Source organism: Mastigoproctus giganteus, unplaced genomic scaffold (genome assembly GCF_048544385.1).
Source record: "Mastigoproctus giganteus isolate SK-2022 unplaced genomic scaffold, ASM4854438v1 scaffold_16, whole genome shotgun sequence".
Classification (NCBI taxonomy): Eukaryota; Metazoa; Arthropoda; class Arachnida; order Uropygi; family Thelyphonidae; genus Mastigoproctus; species Mastigoproctus giganteus.
Genome location: NW_028328293.1, coordinates 1,645,712 through 1,662,450, shown reverse-complemented (window position 1 = coordinate 1,662,450; position 16,739 = coordinate 1,645,712). Strand labels below are relative to the sequence as shown.

The 16,739-nt window shown below is 36.3% G+C and overlaps 1 protein-coding gene across 4 annotated transcripts in view; it reads right to left on the bottom strand.

The window, feature by feature from the left end:
* The window catches only part of LOC150074890 (uncharacterized), a 618,385-nt gene that overhangs the window by 344,216 nt on the left and 257,430 nt on the right, over positions 1–16,739 (bottom strand). The window contains exon 1 of one of the 4 annotated variants that reach the window (XM_090389411.1): positions 9,380–9,523. The exons of the other annotated variants lie outside the window; for them this stretch is intronic. Within the exon in view, the coding sequence (XP_090245537.1) occupies positions 9,380–9,400 (21 nt within the window). The 5' untranslated portion in view covers positions 9,401–9,523. Of the gene's footprint in view, positions 1–9,379; positions 9,524–16,739 lie in introns of those variants that run through there. 4 annotated transcript variants of the gene reach the window in all.

The following is a 16,739-nucleotide window of genomic DNA, read 5'->3' as shown; positions in this document are numbered from 1 at the left end:
ACAGACCCGTTAGCTTAACCTCTGTTCCAGGGCAAATAATGGAGTCATTGGTTAAAGAAGCATTGTTAAACAACACTGCATTAATAATTCAGACATGGGTTTATTAAGGAAAAGTCTTGTCTGACAAATTTCATTGGATACTATGATATGGTTACAAAGGAACTGGATGCAAAAAATAATTTTGATATCATATACTTGAATTTCAGGAAAGCTTTTGACTGTTGCACATGGAAGAGTACTGTACAAATTGGCGCAGTATAGTATTAAGGATAAGTTACTACAATGGATAAAAGGGTAATTGAGTGGGAGAAGACAGAGTGGTAATCAATATACACTGTTCTTCATTGGCTAATGTTATTAGTGGAGTCCCCAGAGTTTGGTGTTGGGCCCATTCTTGCTTTGTATATTTATCAATGATGTTGATGAAAGTATATCAAGCTTAATGTCGAAGTTTGCAGATGGTACAAAGGTTGGTTGGGTTGTTAATGACAATATGCTACTGCAACAAGATTTAGAAAATTTGGGAAGATAGACTAAGAAGTGGCAACTGAAGTTTAACACTGACAAATGCAAAGTACTGTATATGTGTAGAAGTAACCCAAGTAACATACCAACTGTGCAGTACTACACTCAGGGTAGTGAATAATGAAAAAGGCCTGGGTGTAATTGTGCAGTCAGTTATCAAGTGTTCTGAGCAGTGATGAGGTCTGAGCTCAGATATGAGGTTTCTGAGCAGTGATGAGGTCTGAGCTCAGATATGAGGTTTCTTAGCAAGTTGCCAGAGCATGTCATGGGGTCTTGTCACTGACATAAAGGAATTTTTCTAGAAGGGATAAGGAGGTGATTATCCCCTAGTATAAAGCAATGGTCAAGCCACGTACAGGTCTGAAGGCCTCATTTTAGGAATGATGTACAGTTGCTAGAACAAGTACAGAGAAGGGCACCAAGATTAGTGAGGGGAACGATGAAGTGATCTTACCAAGAAGGGCTTAAGTTCTTCAAATTGCAGCATCTGGAGACTAGGCACCTGCGAGGTTATCTGATTGAGGTGTATAAGGTTTGAGCAGGCTCAATGCTGAAGGGATTCTTCGTCTTGCTCAGAATACAAACTTGAGGGGGCATAAATTCAAACTGAGGAAAGAAAACTGTAGAACAGATGTGCAGAAATTTGCTCTTAGCTGGTGGGTAGTTGATAGTTGGCACAAACTTGCAACTGTCGTAGTGGAGGTTGACAACTTAAATAAACGAAAAATTGGAAAAATTTTTGGAGAGAATAGATAGGTGAAATGGGAATTATTTTATTTATTTTTTTCTTTTCTTTGGCTTATGCTGTAAAAGCTTGCTTTCTTACATCATATGCCTCTACTAATGCTTATGCTAAATCATTCCAATCAATCAACATACTACCAGTAGGGGTGAATACAAAACAGAATCTGGTGAAATTCTCATAAGTATCATCTTTAATTAGTGTAGTTACTGTTAGATTCTGATCTCAGACAGGACGCAAGAATTTTTTCCCATGAGTTACTCCAGTTTTTCAGCCTACACAACATGCAAATTAAGACAACAACACAAACAGATACACACACACACGTGTATAAACATACAAATTCAAGAGCTGACCGAGCTAGCCAGGTGGGTAAAGTGCCTGCCTGGCAACCCAAAGGTCGTGGGTTCGAATCCCGCCTCAGGCTTGGTTCACAGTAAAATGCAAACACTTTGGGAGGTGCATTATGGCCACAGAAGCCGATGTGCTAACAAAAAAAAATAAATAAATAAATAAAATTCAAGAAGAACACCTCTCATTCAACAAGAATAATATGAAGGTTGCCAGTTTTAAGAATTTCCTAAATTCTTAAAACTGGAAAATTTACACCAGAATTAAATAGGAAATGCACAGATTTTATAAAAGTTAGGACAAAGGGGGTTGAAAGAGAACATTAAGCACTGCCAGTCTGGGTATGAAGAGAATTATTTCCGTAGTTAAATGATTAGTAATTGACATGTTAAAATGATTTACAGTAGTTTCAGATGAAATTAAATCGTTTTAATTTCATCTGCAATTTGAATGACAGAGAAACTTCAATTAATTTAGTATAATATACAATTTGTCAGTATATTTTACACAAGGCTGACAAAGCAAACTTGGCACCTGCAACCACATCCCATTCATATCAGCAGAATAGGTTTTTCAGCTTATGAATTTTTGATAATTTTATTATTCTATTCAGTTCATTTTTTTTTTTAAATCTTAAAATAGAAATAATTTATTAATTTAATAAATACCTTAATTATTACGTACTTGTTAAATTTTTTGTTAGTAAAATTAGCTTAGCCACTTCTTAGGCCTGAACATCTACAAAATGAAAGACCTGGGAGTAATTGTGCAGTCAGATATGAAGTATTCTGAGCAGTGAAGACAGGTTGCCAGAGCAGGTCATGGGGCATTGTCAATGACATACAGGAATTTTGCTAGTAGCGAAAAGGAGGTAATTATCCCTTTGTACAAGGCAATGGTCAGGCCACACTTTGATACTGCATACAGGTCTGAAGGCCTCATTTTAGGTAGGATGTAGAGTTGCTTGAGCAAGTATAGAGAAGGGCAACAAGACTGGTGAGGGGAATGAAGGGGTCCTGTTAACAAGAAAGGCTTAAGTTCTGCAAATTGCAGCATCTGGAGAATAGGCACCTGCAAGGTGGTCTGATTGAAGTGTATAAGGCCTTTTTTGGGTTAATCAGGCTGAATTCTAATGGGATTCTTCCTCTTGCTCAGCTTACGAACCTGAGGGGCATAAATTCAAATTGAGGAAAGACAGTTGTAGAATAGATGTACGGAAATTTGCCTTTAGCCAGTGGGTAGTTGATTGCTGGAACAAACTTCCATCTGTCACTGTGGAAGTTGATAGCTTAAATATATTCAAGGAGGAACTGGACAAACTTTTAGAGGGAATGGATGTGTGAAATGGGATTTTTTTTTTTGGCTGATGCTACATAAGCTTGCTTTCTTGGATCACATGCCTCTACTACTACTAAATCTCTGGATAATTCCATCCAGGTCTAAATCCTTGGCAGTAATATGTTCAGTTGATGTGATTACCAATCCCTTGGGAGTTTAAGCTGCATCTTACTGATTGGAGTAAATGAAAGGGAACTTACCACAAGGGAGGTCAAAATTTTGACAATTAAAGGTGGGCCATGACAACAGAAGTCTTGGTTGTTTAAGCTAAGGGGATTTAGTTTTAACTTTATCTTCAAAAAACTCCCTTCAGCACTAACCACTGATACTACTGGCAACATTACAAGAATTCTGAGCACTATTAAAAGATATGCCAGTGATGCCATCAAATTATCTGAGCACACGAACTTAAGATTTTTCCATTGAGAATAATTGCCTTCAAAATGGTTTCATAAATGTTTTAATTCTTCGTATGCAATGATGACAGAGATGACTTTCTGATCACTGTGTATATGATGAATTTCTAAATCCATATTATAACTGGTCATTAAGCGGGGGTGAATTGTGTTACTGGTCAAATGCATTCTATATGTGACAAGAGCTAGCACATGGCAATACTGAATCTGTGCACGAAGCAAAAGGAAAATGAGAGTAGGCATATGGTACACACTAGAAGACTGTAAACAGTATAATAAGATCCTCTATATAAAAAGGAATGGTTAAGCAAAGAGTGCCTTGGGAGTTTAAGCTGCATCTTACTAACTGGAGTAAATGAAAGGGAACTTACCACAAGAGAGGACAAAATTTTGACAATTAAAGGTGGGTCATGACAACAGAAATCTTGGTTGTTTAAGTAGGGATTTCAATTTCAGGAGGGTGAGGAAAGAACTATGAGAGACTACATGACTAAAGATGCTACATGGCTATCAACTGGGATGGCTGTGTGAGGACAGGAATACAGTTGAATTATGAAATAGAACTACAAAAGCATACATACAATTAAGAAAATTGTAACAAGAATTTAATTAAGCAAAAAAAATAGCATGGGAAAGTTACAATGCAAAAGAAAGCTCTGATATATATAATGGTTATAAGTTTATCAGTAATAGTACCACAGAATTGGCTGTGTTAAAAGTATTAGAAATCACTGGATCAGAAAATGAAAAAAAAAAAAAAAAAAAATTGAAAAGTAGTTTTACATCAATACAAAAAGGAAAAATCACATTAGACCCTTATTTGATAAACACAGAAAAGGAATTGATAATTGACTAATGAACTCCTTGGATACATTTATCAGAAATTACAGATGATTATTTTCTATGGAAAACAAACTAAAGTCAAATAAAGTTCATCATGCAGATAACATATTTAAATTTACTATTGATTAACTGTTTAAGGCTGAGCCTAATTAGATATTATACACTATGTTCTCCTATATATTTTGTAAGTATAACAGATGCTAATAAGTAAAAGTTCTGTGATGATCAGGTGGGGGGGACAAGAAGATGATTCCTATATCCATACCACACACAGTATTCAGTTAGTTTCCAGGACAAAGAAATGATGAAAAAATAAATGGGAAAAAACAAATACAGCAAAAGAAATGGAGTAAATGCATAACAATTAATAAAAGACAATTTGACTAAAAGGTCTAACAAAGCATAAAGGCTTAATTGTCGGTACTCAGCTCAACTGATCTGCTCTGTGGAATAGAATTAAAACTAATTTACAATATAGATTAAAAAATTAAAATTTAAAAAATAATAAATAAAGGCAAAAATATTAAAAGATCTGTGGTTAAGATTTGCCCAGGGAAGAAAAAGTGCACCATCTTATTGGCGTACTTCTTAACGTAATGAGAGATTTTTGTATAAACGTCTTTGGTTGGCAATAATGGATAAAAGGAGAACTATGTATTTAAAAGAGTCCTGATTTCCCTTGATGCATTTCGAAACACGTGGGAACCTCAAGTGTGCCAGGTTCCAGACTGGTGGATTTGTATTCAAAACATTAAAATTAGTATTATGGTGACACCATTCTATAACGTGTGCTTCGTATTGAAAAATTTTGTAACTGGATTTTAAAATAACAGGAATGGCTGAATCAATTTGGGGGTTATGGTTGTGGAAGTGAACATGCTGAGTGAGTTCAGTGCTGGCGTGATCAGTTTTGAAACAATTAAAATGGTAATATGCGTGTTTGTGTTGGCGGTTTTTATTGTACCGTATTTTGCAGTGGTGCTTCCGATATAGCATGTGTTGCATCCTGGTTTACACAATTAAATAAACTGCATTATTGATGTTGCCTATAGGGTAACTGTATGTTTCTTTGTAAACATTAAACATAGACCCTAATTTATTATACAAAGAAAAAGTTTAAAGTTATATCGGTGTTGGCAAATATTTTATGAAGTCTTCGAGCAAGTCTACAATGGTAAGGGAGGGTAATATGCATATTTTGTTTATTGTCCCAGTTGGTGTTTTGATTGTGCTGATTGTTAATTCTGTATTCGGCAACGGAAATTATGTGATGAATTAGTTGTAAGGGATATTGTCTAGCAATAAACTTCTTTGTAAGAAGTTTATTGCTAGACAATAGATTTGAATTGAAGTTCTATGACTAAATCGTCATGTGAAGAATTGAATATTTTGGCGTTATGAATCTGATTACACAGGATGGACTTTTTTATACTAAGTGGATGGTGTGATTGGAAATGTAGGTATTTACCTGTGTTCGTTTCTTCTCTATAAATTTTTGTTCCTAATTTTGTACCTGTTTTATATATTGTAAGGTTAAGGAAATTAATTTTATTGTCTTTTTCTATTACAAGGGTGTATTTTAGTCTATCGTGTACGGTATTGAACTTAATAAAGAGATTGTTAATGGAAGATTGTCTCCGATTAACAATACATCATCAGCATAACGCATGTAGAGCTTAATACCTGTGGGAAATGGTTGGAGTACTGGGTTCTCAATAGTGGCTAAATAGATTTCGGAAAAAAGAATTTGTATTTTTAACAACAGAATGCCAAAATTTACAGGGGGGGCAGAAGTAACTAGAATGTTGCATCATTATTTGTCGTCCATTTTATAGCAACACTGATGAAAGGTTAACTGAAAACATCTTTACTACTATACATACAATGCTTAACTCAAAAAAAGATTGTATTAAGTTGCTTACTTCAGCATAAAGGAATCTAAACTAAAGATGCATTTATTTTGTTCTCATAAATTTGTGTGCCTGTTTATGAAAAGGAGAACAAATTCTTCAATGAAACAAAACTCTTTCTCAATCTTGCTGAAACCATCTATTCACTGCTAGATTAAAATCTCTAGGAAAGAATGGCTCCAGTCTGACAGGATCCCATACCAATTTTCAACTCAACAAGAACATTAACAGAAGACAATGTAGTAAACTTGAAATGCAAATAGAATCAAAAATACAAAAATTCCAGCATCACTATGGTTTCCAATTTTCACTCAGAAACTAGGATTATAGCCTAATCTCGGGTCATGGAGCGATACATAAAAAATAAAATTTCCATTTCATTTTGAAGCAAGTGTATGTGATAGTACTATATATTATTATATATACTTTTTTATAATATATGCAACTTATACAGCACTCTTTCGTACAAAAAAAAGTCAAAAGCTTTACTGAAAAAGGCTGCAAGAGTAGTTCATGGTATCTTGTCAATGATATACAGGAATTTTGCTGGCAGGGATAAGGGGATGATTGTCCCCTTGTATAAGGCAATGGTCAGGCCACACCTTGAGTACTGTATACAGGTCTGGAGGCCTCATTTTAGGAAAGATGTAGAACTGCTTGAACAGTACAGAGAAGGGCAATGAGATTGGTGAGTGGAACAAAGGGTTGTTGTTACCAAGAAAAGCTTAAGTTCCGTAAATTCTGTAAATTGCAGCTTTGGAGACTAGATACCTGCGAGGTTATCTAACTGACTTTGAATGGATTGGGCAAACTCAATGCTAATGGGATTCTTCCGCTTGCTCAGATTACTCATCTGGGGGGACATAAATTCAAAGTGAGTAAAGACAATTGTAGAATAGACATGCAGAAATTCTCCTTTAGCCAGCAGGTGGTTGATAGTTGGAACAAACTTCCATCTGTTGTAATAGACGTCAGCAACTTAAGTTCAAGGCAGAACTAGACAAACATTTGGAGTGAATGGATGGGTGAAATGGGAAGGTTTGTTTTTTTTTTTTGGCTGATGCTATATAAGCTTGCTTTCTTGCATTATATGCCTCTACTAATGCCAATGCTAATATATTCCAAAATAACTGTGCATTGAGTTCCTCTGTTACTTGATTAGATTAATTAATAGATTGATTAATAGGTCAGACAGGATTTTCCCCCCTTTAATAAACCAATGCTATGATTTCTGTATAATTCCATTCCTGTTAACATGATCATGCAATATTTCTGTAACCAGTGATTCCATTATTTTCCCTGCAACAGGAATTAAGTTTAGAGTCTATATAACTGCTCACATCACCCTTTGATCAACCCACTGTAAACAGGAGAGGCATTTACACACCTTCAATCTACAGGAACCTCTCCTGAATACAAGAATACACTCATAATTATAGAAAAGGGTTTGCTTAAGTCTTCTGCTGCTATTTCATATAACTGGAGAGTTTCCATTAGCCGAAGGTGGCTTATTTACTTTTAGATTTAGCAATTCCACTTTCTTCCCAGTTATAACATGCACATTTACAAAGATGTTTAATACTTGTATCATGTGCCACAACTTTTTAAGCTATAGCACTGATAAGGTCCTAAATTGGAAATGTGTAAATAAATAATTATCACATAAAAGTCCTTGAATATTTTTCTCTAATAAATATCATTTAACAAATTGGTTTTTTTTTTCCATACAAAGGAATCTAAAAAAATAATTTCCATGAACTTTCAAGATTATTATTCATTACTCCTCCCCCCCACCACAATATCATCTGTGGGTCAAAAATTGTAAAAACTGTAAACACAACTTATGGGTGAATGGCACTTTTCCAATATGAAGAATCATTCTCTTTAAATTAAAAATTAGTCTCACAGCAATTATTATTATTAGCCATATGATGCAAGGAAGCCTGAGGCTTATGCTTTGCCAGCCAAAAAAAAAAATTTTCTGAATTACCTTGAGAGAGAGAGAGAGAGAGAGAGAGAGAGAGAGAGTCAGAAGTCTGTATATCATCATTCTTCTTTTTTTTTTTTTTTTTGGAATCACCAAAAAAAAAGAAGAATGATGATATACAGCTCAGGACCCTGGGTGTGAGCCCCTGGGGTGAGGCTTCATTTCACAAAAAAATTACTCTTATCTCAATATTTTAGAAATGCATTAGTAAACATCACTGTTTCCAATTCATCTCTTCTAGAAACATTAATAACAACTTAATGTCAGATAATGTGGGCACATCCAAAAAATGGAGACCTCTAAAATGTAAATCAAAATCAACAAACGCTATTTATGCATCATTCAAAATAAATGACAGCTTGATATTAGCACACAATAATGAAAAATCAATATCAATTTATTTAGCTATATGGTTATTATTAGCTATATGGTGCAAGGAAGCCTGAGGCTTATGCTGCACTAGCCAAAAAAAAAAAAAAAAAAATTCTGAATTACCATGAGAGTAAAGATACGCATTGTTTAATGGGTTACTATTCACTTATTTTGCCACACCCTGCCTACCCGTTTTCACTTATAGTTTATTATAGTGTAACTCTTCGTGATGTTCAATTATATAATTAAAATTTCATATATCTCATTAATTCGAACAATGTACAATTTTCGGTCACCTGCTGAAAATTAGTCACGCTATAACTGCTATATTTTTACCAAAATAATAAGGCCTTAATATAAAAATATTTAAAGTTCCTCCACTCTCGATGCAACTTCAATCTAACTTCCACTCAAAACCAGCGTACGAAGTGGTTATTTAACAGCCTCACGTGTCATTAGAATTGGGGTGTCCAGTTCATTTACGTCAAACTGTTAATCAGTAATTGTTATGTGCACATACTGTGTGTATATTATCATGCGTAATTTATCGCAACGATACTTATGTATCAGTGTGTGTGCGCGCGCGCGCTCACTTTTCTCTACTCCCTAACAGCATATACGTAATTGGTAGTACAATTAAAAAATATCCAATAATTTGTATATATACAGTATGCCTAATCACAGTAAAGCACAAGCAAGCAATATTTTTGATAAAATAATTTCAAATTTGCACATATGACTTCGCCTAGTAGGGGTACTTTACTGTAATAAAGAAACGTTCTTGTTGAGAATAAGAGCTGCAGAGTACAGTACATGTAGAAAAAAATAATAATAATAAAAATAAAAAACGAAATTTTTAAACTTCATATTGTAATTTATTTGCGGCGATACTTACTCTTCTGTCTTCCGGGCTCATTGGTTCCCATCATAATAATTCGTGAACATCCAAATGACAAATTCAATAACGAAAATTGTACGGTTTACTGATGAACTCTTGGATCAGACGAGCGTTCCAACACCATACGACAAACCGCCATGACACCGGGCAAACTAGCAGCGCAACATCATGACGTACACTGACGTCACCGATGATGATAATGACGTTTAGCTCTCGGTTTTCTAGCCAATCACTTTTCCAAACTAAAAGGTTTCTCGAGTGTGGTATCTTAGTTTCGATGTATGAAATTATGCGTTAAAATTTCAAAGCAGCCTGCTATACCAACGGTAGAAAGGTTCAAGTAATTATTCTTTTATCCCTGGTCTCTTCATAAATGGATTGTTATGTAATAACGAGAAGAACGTTTGAAAGCATTTCAGATGTTTTAAAAAAATTTAGATTCCCTGCATACATTAATAATCATTTCTGTAATTAATTATCTTCGTGATATAAGTGGCGACACTACTATACAGTCAGGTTCGCCACAGCTGGAGAGCTATAGGAGTTTGGTAGGCGACAATTGATTTCAGTTATATAAGTTCATGTGAAGAGCCATTCGGCAACTTGCTGGGGGTCAGAATATATAGTTTCGCCACTGCATGATACACTATAAAAAAAGCAAAGTGCAGCCATTATCAACCCACTGCAGGATGGAAGCCTCCTCAACAATTCATGCTGAGGGAAATGGACCATAATCTGCCACGCTGGTCCAGTGCGGGTTGGCAGATCGACCGTATTCAGCAGTCAGGGGCTTGAACCCCGGTCTACTCAAAGAGCGTGTGCTACTGCACTCCCTCTACTGACCACTCGGCTACAGAGGCCTTGATACACTATAATTTGGTTCTAATAACTGTAAAAGTAACACAATGATTTTAATTCCAAAACTTTTTCATCTGGATGTTATTCAGCAAAATGATCTTCACGCTAATAATGTGTGGCTTCCTGCAAAATTCATCGGGGAGGGAGGGGGGTTATCCTCCGAACTTTTATGCCTTGCGTTCCATTACATATTTATGAAACATTTTAAAATTGGCGTATACAAAACTGACAAACTTCGGGAGAGTGGGGGGGGGGGGAAGAAGATCCAAGACGGTGTTCAAAACTTAAGCACCTAGACAGAAACCAGAAATACCACCCTTTCCAATGAAATGGTCTTCACAGTACTCACTTCATTTATTGCTCCAAAGAAACATAAAAAGCAATGGCAGCTAGTAAAATACTAGTGGTTTGGCAGCCACCAAAGATTTATTTTAATCAAATGAAGTCGACGTATAATTAAAACCTGATTTTAAAATTTTATATTTTAGGAGATTTAGAAAAATTAAACATTTTAAATTAAAATTTTATTTTAATCTTAATTAATTTTACTCAGTAAATATGCTTTATAGCAGATTATAGCACGGTACTGAGTAACTGTTCTTAAAATTAAAATATAACATTACTCTACAAATAAAAATTAGCAATATTACTCTACTGTAATCTGCTATAAAGCAGATTACAGTAGAGTAATATTATCAGTAGTAATAGTAAAATACAGCAATATTATTCACACACATGATATTATTATTATTATTCACACACAGCAGATTACAGTAGAGTAATATTATCAGTAGTAATAGTAGAATACAGCAATATTATTCACACACATGATATTATTATTATTATTCACACACAGCAGATTACAGTAGAGTAATATTATCAGTAGTAATAGTAGAATACAGCAATATTATTCACACACATGACCCAAACGTACAACTGTAATTTAATTAATAATCTTAATCTTGCGTTGTTTAATTAATTAAACAACGCAAGATTAAGAGCAAAACTAATTAAATTACAGTTGTGCATTAAGAGAATATATGAAATTTTGCATTTTGGGGTGTTAAGAACTAGTAATGGTTCTTATACCTCTCATATTATTAAAATAACTGCCAGAGCAGCATCTACAATGCTTGGATTAATAAAAAGAGCCTGTGTTGATTTTATTGGTCCTGATATAACAAAATTGGCTATTTCATTCGTTCGACCAATTCTGGAGTATGCAACACAGGTATGGAGCCCCTTTGGGAAAAATAATATAAATATGTTAGAACGGGTGAAAAAATCTCTTATCGGGTATTTAGCTTATAAATGAGATCTAGACTTATTTGTATAGTTATAAAGATTGGTGTAAAATTTTCAATCTCTCCACCTTGAAAAATAGAAGAAATATGCTTGATTGCAATTTACTGCACTCTATGGCAAATAGAGTGTGCGGAATAGATGTGCGGAAGTTTTTCTTTAGCCAGCGGGTAGTTGATCGTTGGAACAATCTTCCATCTGTTGTGGAAGTTGATAGTTTAAATAAATTTAAATAAGAACTAGACAAACTATTAGGGGAATGAATATTTCTTTTTTTTTTTTTTTTTTTTTTTGCTGATGCTGTATATGCTTGCTTTCTTGCATCATTTGTCACTGCTAATATTAACGCAAGCTCATTTATTCATTAATTAATTATTTTTTTCCCAGAATACAATATGACTTCCAAAGGAATAGGTCAGCACTCAACCATTTAATAAGGACTGGAAACGCCTGTTCTAGATACTTTCCTCAAACGCGAGCACCTGGTGTTGAATTTTTTGATATAGAAAAAGGTTATGACAAGGTTTGGAGAGTTGGAACTTTAAAAGGTATCTACAATCTTGGTCTTAGGTTTCTTCTAGCTCTTGTTATTAATTTTTTTTTGTCAAACCGCCAATTCCAGGTTCATGTTGTTGGGGAGGGGGTCCATTCTCTCACGACCTTTTTGCCAAGAGGAGGAAATTCCCCAAAGGTCAGTTCTAAGTGTTATCCTTTTTTGCTATCAAAGTTAATTCCATTTCTGAATAACTTCCTCCAACAGTGAAAAGTACCTCATTTGTCTTTTATTTCAGTATCTTCTCTCTTTGTCAGGTAATACGAGGGTCATTGAAAGGCAATTGCAACAAGCCATCGACCATCTCACCTCCTGGGCAATGGCTAATGGTTTCAGGTTTTCGTCTCAGAAGGCCGTTTGCGTACATTTTGTCTTAACCGAAACCTTCACCCTGTAACAGAACGAAAGCTTGGATAAAACATCCTTCCAGTAGCTCCTGAGACAAAATTATTTGGCTTGTATTCTATAGTAAGTTGACATTTCTACTACATATATTTCTCAAAAGCGACAAAAGTGCACAAAGGGACTGAACTTCTTACCCGACATTCTATGCAATAATTGTGGGGCAGACCGTTGTATTTTACCCCGCTTCCATAGTACACTTGTCCAATCTAAATTATATTATGGGTCGTATGTGTACGCATCTATTGGAAACAGTATACTGCGATAGCTAGACCCAGTTTACCATCTGCATCTACTGGAGCATTTAGAACATAACCCCAGGGGCTCACATCTGGTGAGTATGGGCTTGGCACACCCAGGGTCCTCATCTGGATATCATCATTCTTCTTTTACTTGGTGATTCTCTCTCTCTCTCTCTCTCTCAGGGTAATTCAGAAATTTTTTTTTTTTTTTTTTTTTTTTTTTTGTCTGGTGCAGCAAAAGCCTCAGGCTTCCTTGCACCATATGGCTAATAATGATAATAATAATAATCTCCTGTCCAAAGTCTATACATCGAAGCAACTGAACTGCCTCTGTCGCTGAAATATACTTTTAAACTGAAATCCCTGCCAGACTACCCTATGTGGACATCTGTTTTCGAGCCAAAATGGGAAAATCTCTATAACACCCATCAGATTGCCAATTGTCCGTTTTGGTATTAGTGTCCAAGAGCTGCTCAGGAGGCTTAACATCATAGTAGAAAATGTTGCCCAGTCATTAAGACAACTCCCTTCAGCCTTAGTGGGTAGGATCGCCGTCCTCCCCACACCGGGTGGGAAAAACCTGAGTTAGAGTCCCTACGATGACGAGAGGAATTTTTATGGGCCTCTCTCACAGCGTGACTGAGGTAGTCGGTCTCAGGCGAGGGTAGAATGGTTTTCTTTCCAGAAACTCAGGTTTTTTGTCCCTCAAACAGAAAATCGACCTTAGAATACACGTAATTTACAAACAATATACACGGAGCAATATGGCCTTAGTTACTGGTGCTCCCAAAACCCTACTACAACAATAAAAACAGTAAACCCATTCCACCCTGGCATGCACGCTGTCCACCCTGCTACTTTTCCATTAATAACGGAGGAAAGGTCAGCACCTCGCCATTCACAACTCTATGATGCCCATCATTTACTTACTCTCTAATATTCAGAATCATACGTAGAATCTGCTGCAGACTTCTCAGATAGCATGGTATCTGTGAAGATTCCCCAGGAGGGCAGTATACGCACCACAGATTTGTAAACTATATAGCTAACCTTTAACCATATGAAAACTAATAATTAACAAAGGTCTATGGTGTAGATCAGCACAATTCCAGAAAAATCTCATCGTGCTAGTTCCCTATACAGAGTACAGGCAATAATAAGAAATATATTACAGTCCACATGGCTATAATCTTGTCATGGACAGGTCACAAACAAGTTGTATCAAATTAAGTTTGCAATCCAAACATAGCTGTCTGCTCTGCGCAGGAATCGTAGAGAGGGAAGTTATTCTTGCTCGCCTCCGTATAGGATGTAGTTGTCTTACTGCTGAGGTGTTTTACTACATTCTTTTCTGCTGAGGGCATATAATCTTATGTGCGAGGACTATGACACCATTTTGATTATTAGACATTAGACAGAGATCATTAACCCCAAGGTTCACATCTGGTGAGTATGTGCTTGGCACACCCAGGGTCCTGAGCTGGATATCATCATTCTTCTCTTTCTTAGTGATTCTCTTCTACTTTTGTCTCTCTCTCTCTCTCTCTCTCTCTCTCTCTCTCTCTCTCTCTCTCTCAGGGTAACTCGGGAATGTTTTTTTGGCTGGTGCAGCATACGCCTCAGACTTCCTTGCACCATATAGCTAATAATAATAATGATTACACATTTTATCAGAATATCCACGTTTTATACATGAACGAAGTATATCTTTTACCGCTTTCAGCAACTCACTGAGCTCTATACACTCGATCAGATACGCGCTCGTGGGTAGCACAGCTGGTAGGATTGCCATCCTCCCCACACTGGGTGGAGAAATCCCGAGTTCGAGTCCCGTCGATGACGGGAGGAATTTTTAAGGGCCTTTTTCACAACTTGGGTGAGTTAGTCGGTCTCAGGATAGGGTAGAATGGTTTTTTCTCTCGCAAACTCGGGTTTTTCTTCCGTCAAACAGAAAATCGACCTTAGAACACACAATTTTTACTGATAATATACACGGAGCAGTATCGCCATTTTCTGGTGCTTCTAAAATCCTACAATAATAATACGTGTTGGCTTTGTTTAACTATTTGAAATTAACTTGTTTATCTGTTTAAAATATACATTTTTATTACATATACATTTAATACATATATTATATCGTTTATTCCTTTTTTGACAGTTTCATGGGTCATTTTAATATTTTATCTTGAACAAATTCAAGGTATTGCATATGGTATCCCAATTATTCCAGAATAAGAACCATCTGTGCGAATGTTATTCTGGGATTCGGCCACACTTTGTTGAGTACTGCATACAGGTCTGGGGGCTTCATTTTAGGAACGATGCAGAACTACTGGAATAAATGCAGAACGGGATTGGTGAGGGGGGGAAACGAAAGGGGTTCTTACCAGTAAGCTTTTAGTGCTGCAAAATGCAGCCTCTTGAGACTAGGCACCCGCGAAAAGATCTGATTGAGGTAAGGCCTTTAATGGATGGTGTAAGCTTAGTGCTGATGTAATCCTTCTTGAACCACCCACCCACACACACACACACATGAGGAAATCATAAATTCAAATTGAGGAAGGACATGGTTCAGGAAAGATGTGCGGAAATCTGCGTTCAGCCAGTGGACAGTTGATTGTTGGAACAAACTTGCATCTGCCAGTGTGAATAATTTAAGGCTGAACTTGACTGATTTGCTAATACCAGTTGCTGATGACGAGCTTAGCAAATCCTCTAATAAAATAGTTCTAAAAAAGAAACATATCTAAGACAAATATAATTACAATAAACATATACTCATAAGAACTCTTAAAATCGCTAGTTTTTTTTTTTTTTTTTTTAGTGTAATATTATAGTGTTTACCACAGTAACCTTTGATGTTAAACAGAAATACTGAGGCAGAAATTGAAAGCAAGACAGCCTGGATGAAATTGGGAATTACTCTTAAGAGACAGAAAGTCTGGTTATAGAAAAAAAAAAAAGTGATCAGAATAGCAATATAGCACATATTAAAGGCTTAAAGTGTAAATAAAATGGTCATATTGCAAGATGCAGTGATAAAAGATGGACCAGAAATTTTAATTAATGGAATGGAGACCAATGGACGATAAAGGCCTAGAATGCGATGGAGAGATGAAATCCAGAAAATTTGGGGAGTGTATTGGTTGGGAGCTGCAGCGGCAAGAGACGAGCATGGAGGGACATAGGGAGTCTTTCATACAGCAGTGGACAGTTGAAGAAGACGACTTGCGCCACTCACACTTACAGTAATGAAGGCATAGTAGTGGTAAAGGTATACATCATCAGTTCCATTCCGAGAGAGAGAGAGAGAGTGCCAAAAATTCATGACTCAATTTTTGAGGCATGAATTTTTCCAGTTCATATTTCTGAGGGAGCCACAGTTCAGGTGCTTGAAGGCTGCTGTGTGGCTGCTTAAACACAGGGAAAAAAAAAAAAAAAAAAAAACAGACAGGAAAATGTGGCAGCACAGAGATTAAAACAACAATACTTTGATGCAAAGAGCAGAATATCGGCCAAGTTGGTGTTATTCGGACTTTTTCATTTCGGCTGGCTCTCGGTATTAGAAAATGGAGGTTGACTACATTTTGATTTTTGAAACCTACTTTCAAAAATTATTACCTATAATTGATAAATAATGTTTTTAAATTAAAAACGGCTTGATATTCGGATGACATTCAAGTCAAGTGGACCCAATTTCGGCGAAGTCCGGACGGTCTGTGACAGCCAAATCCTCTGCTTGCACCTTCACGATGGTGGGAGTTAGTAATCCTGGGTATAACCTCCATGCATAAGCACTTTGGGCGACCACCCAGGTGTGAACCAACGTAAGCAGGGGTCGAGGTGTGGCGCCCACACCACATGGAGGAATGCCGCCCCTCTGTGTTACCAGGTAATACAAGGTAGATGACTCTCATCAACCGGTGCAATACCCCCACTTTGCTTATTGGTGGCTTGAAGTGGTGGAACCCATGTTTAGTCTCCGGAGCTAAGTTCCGGT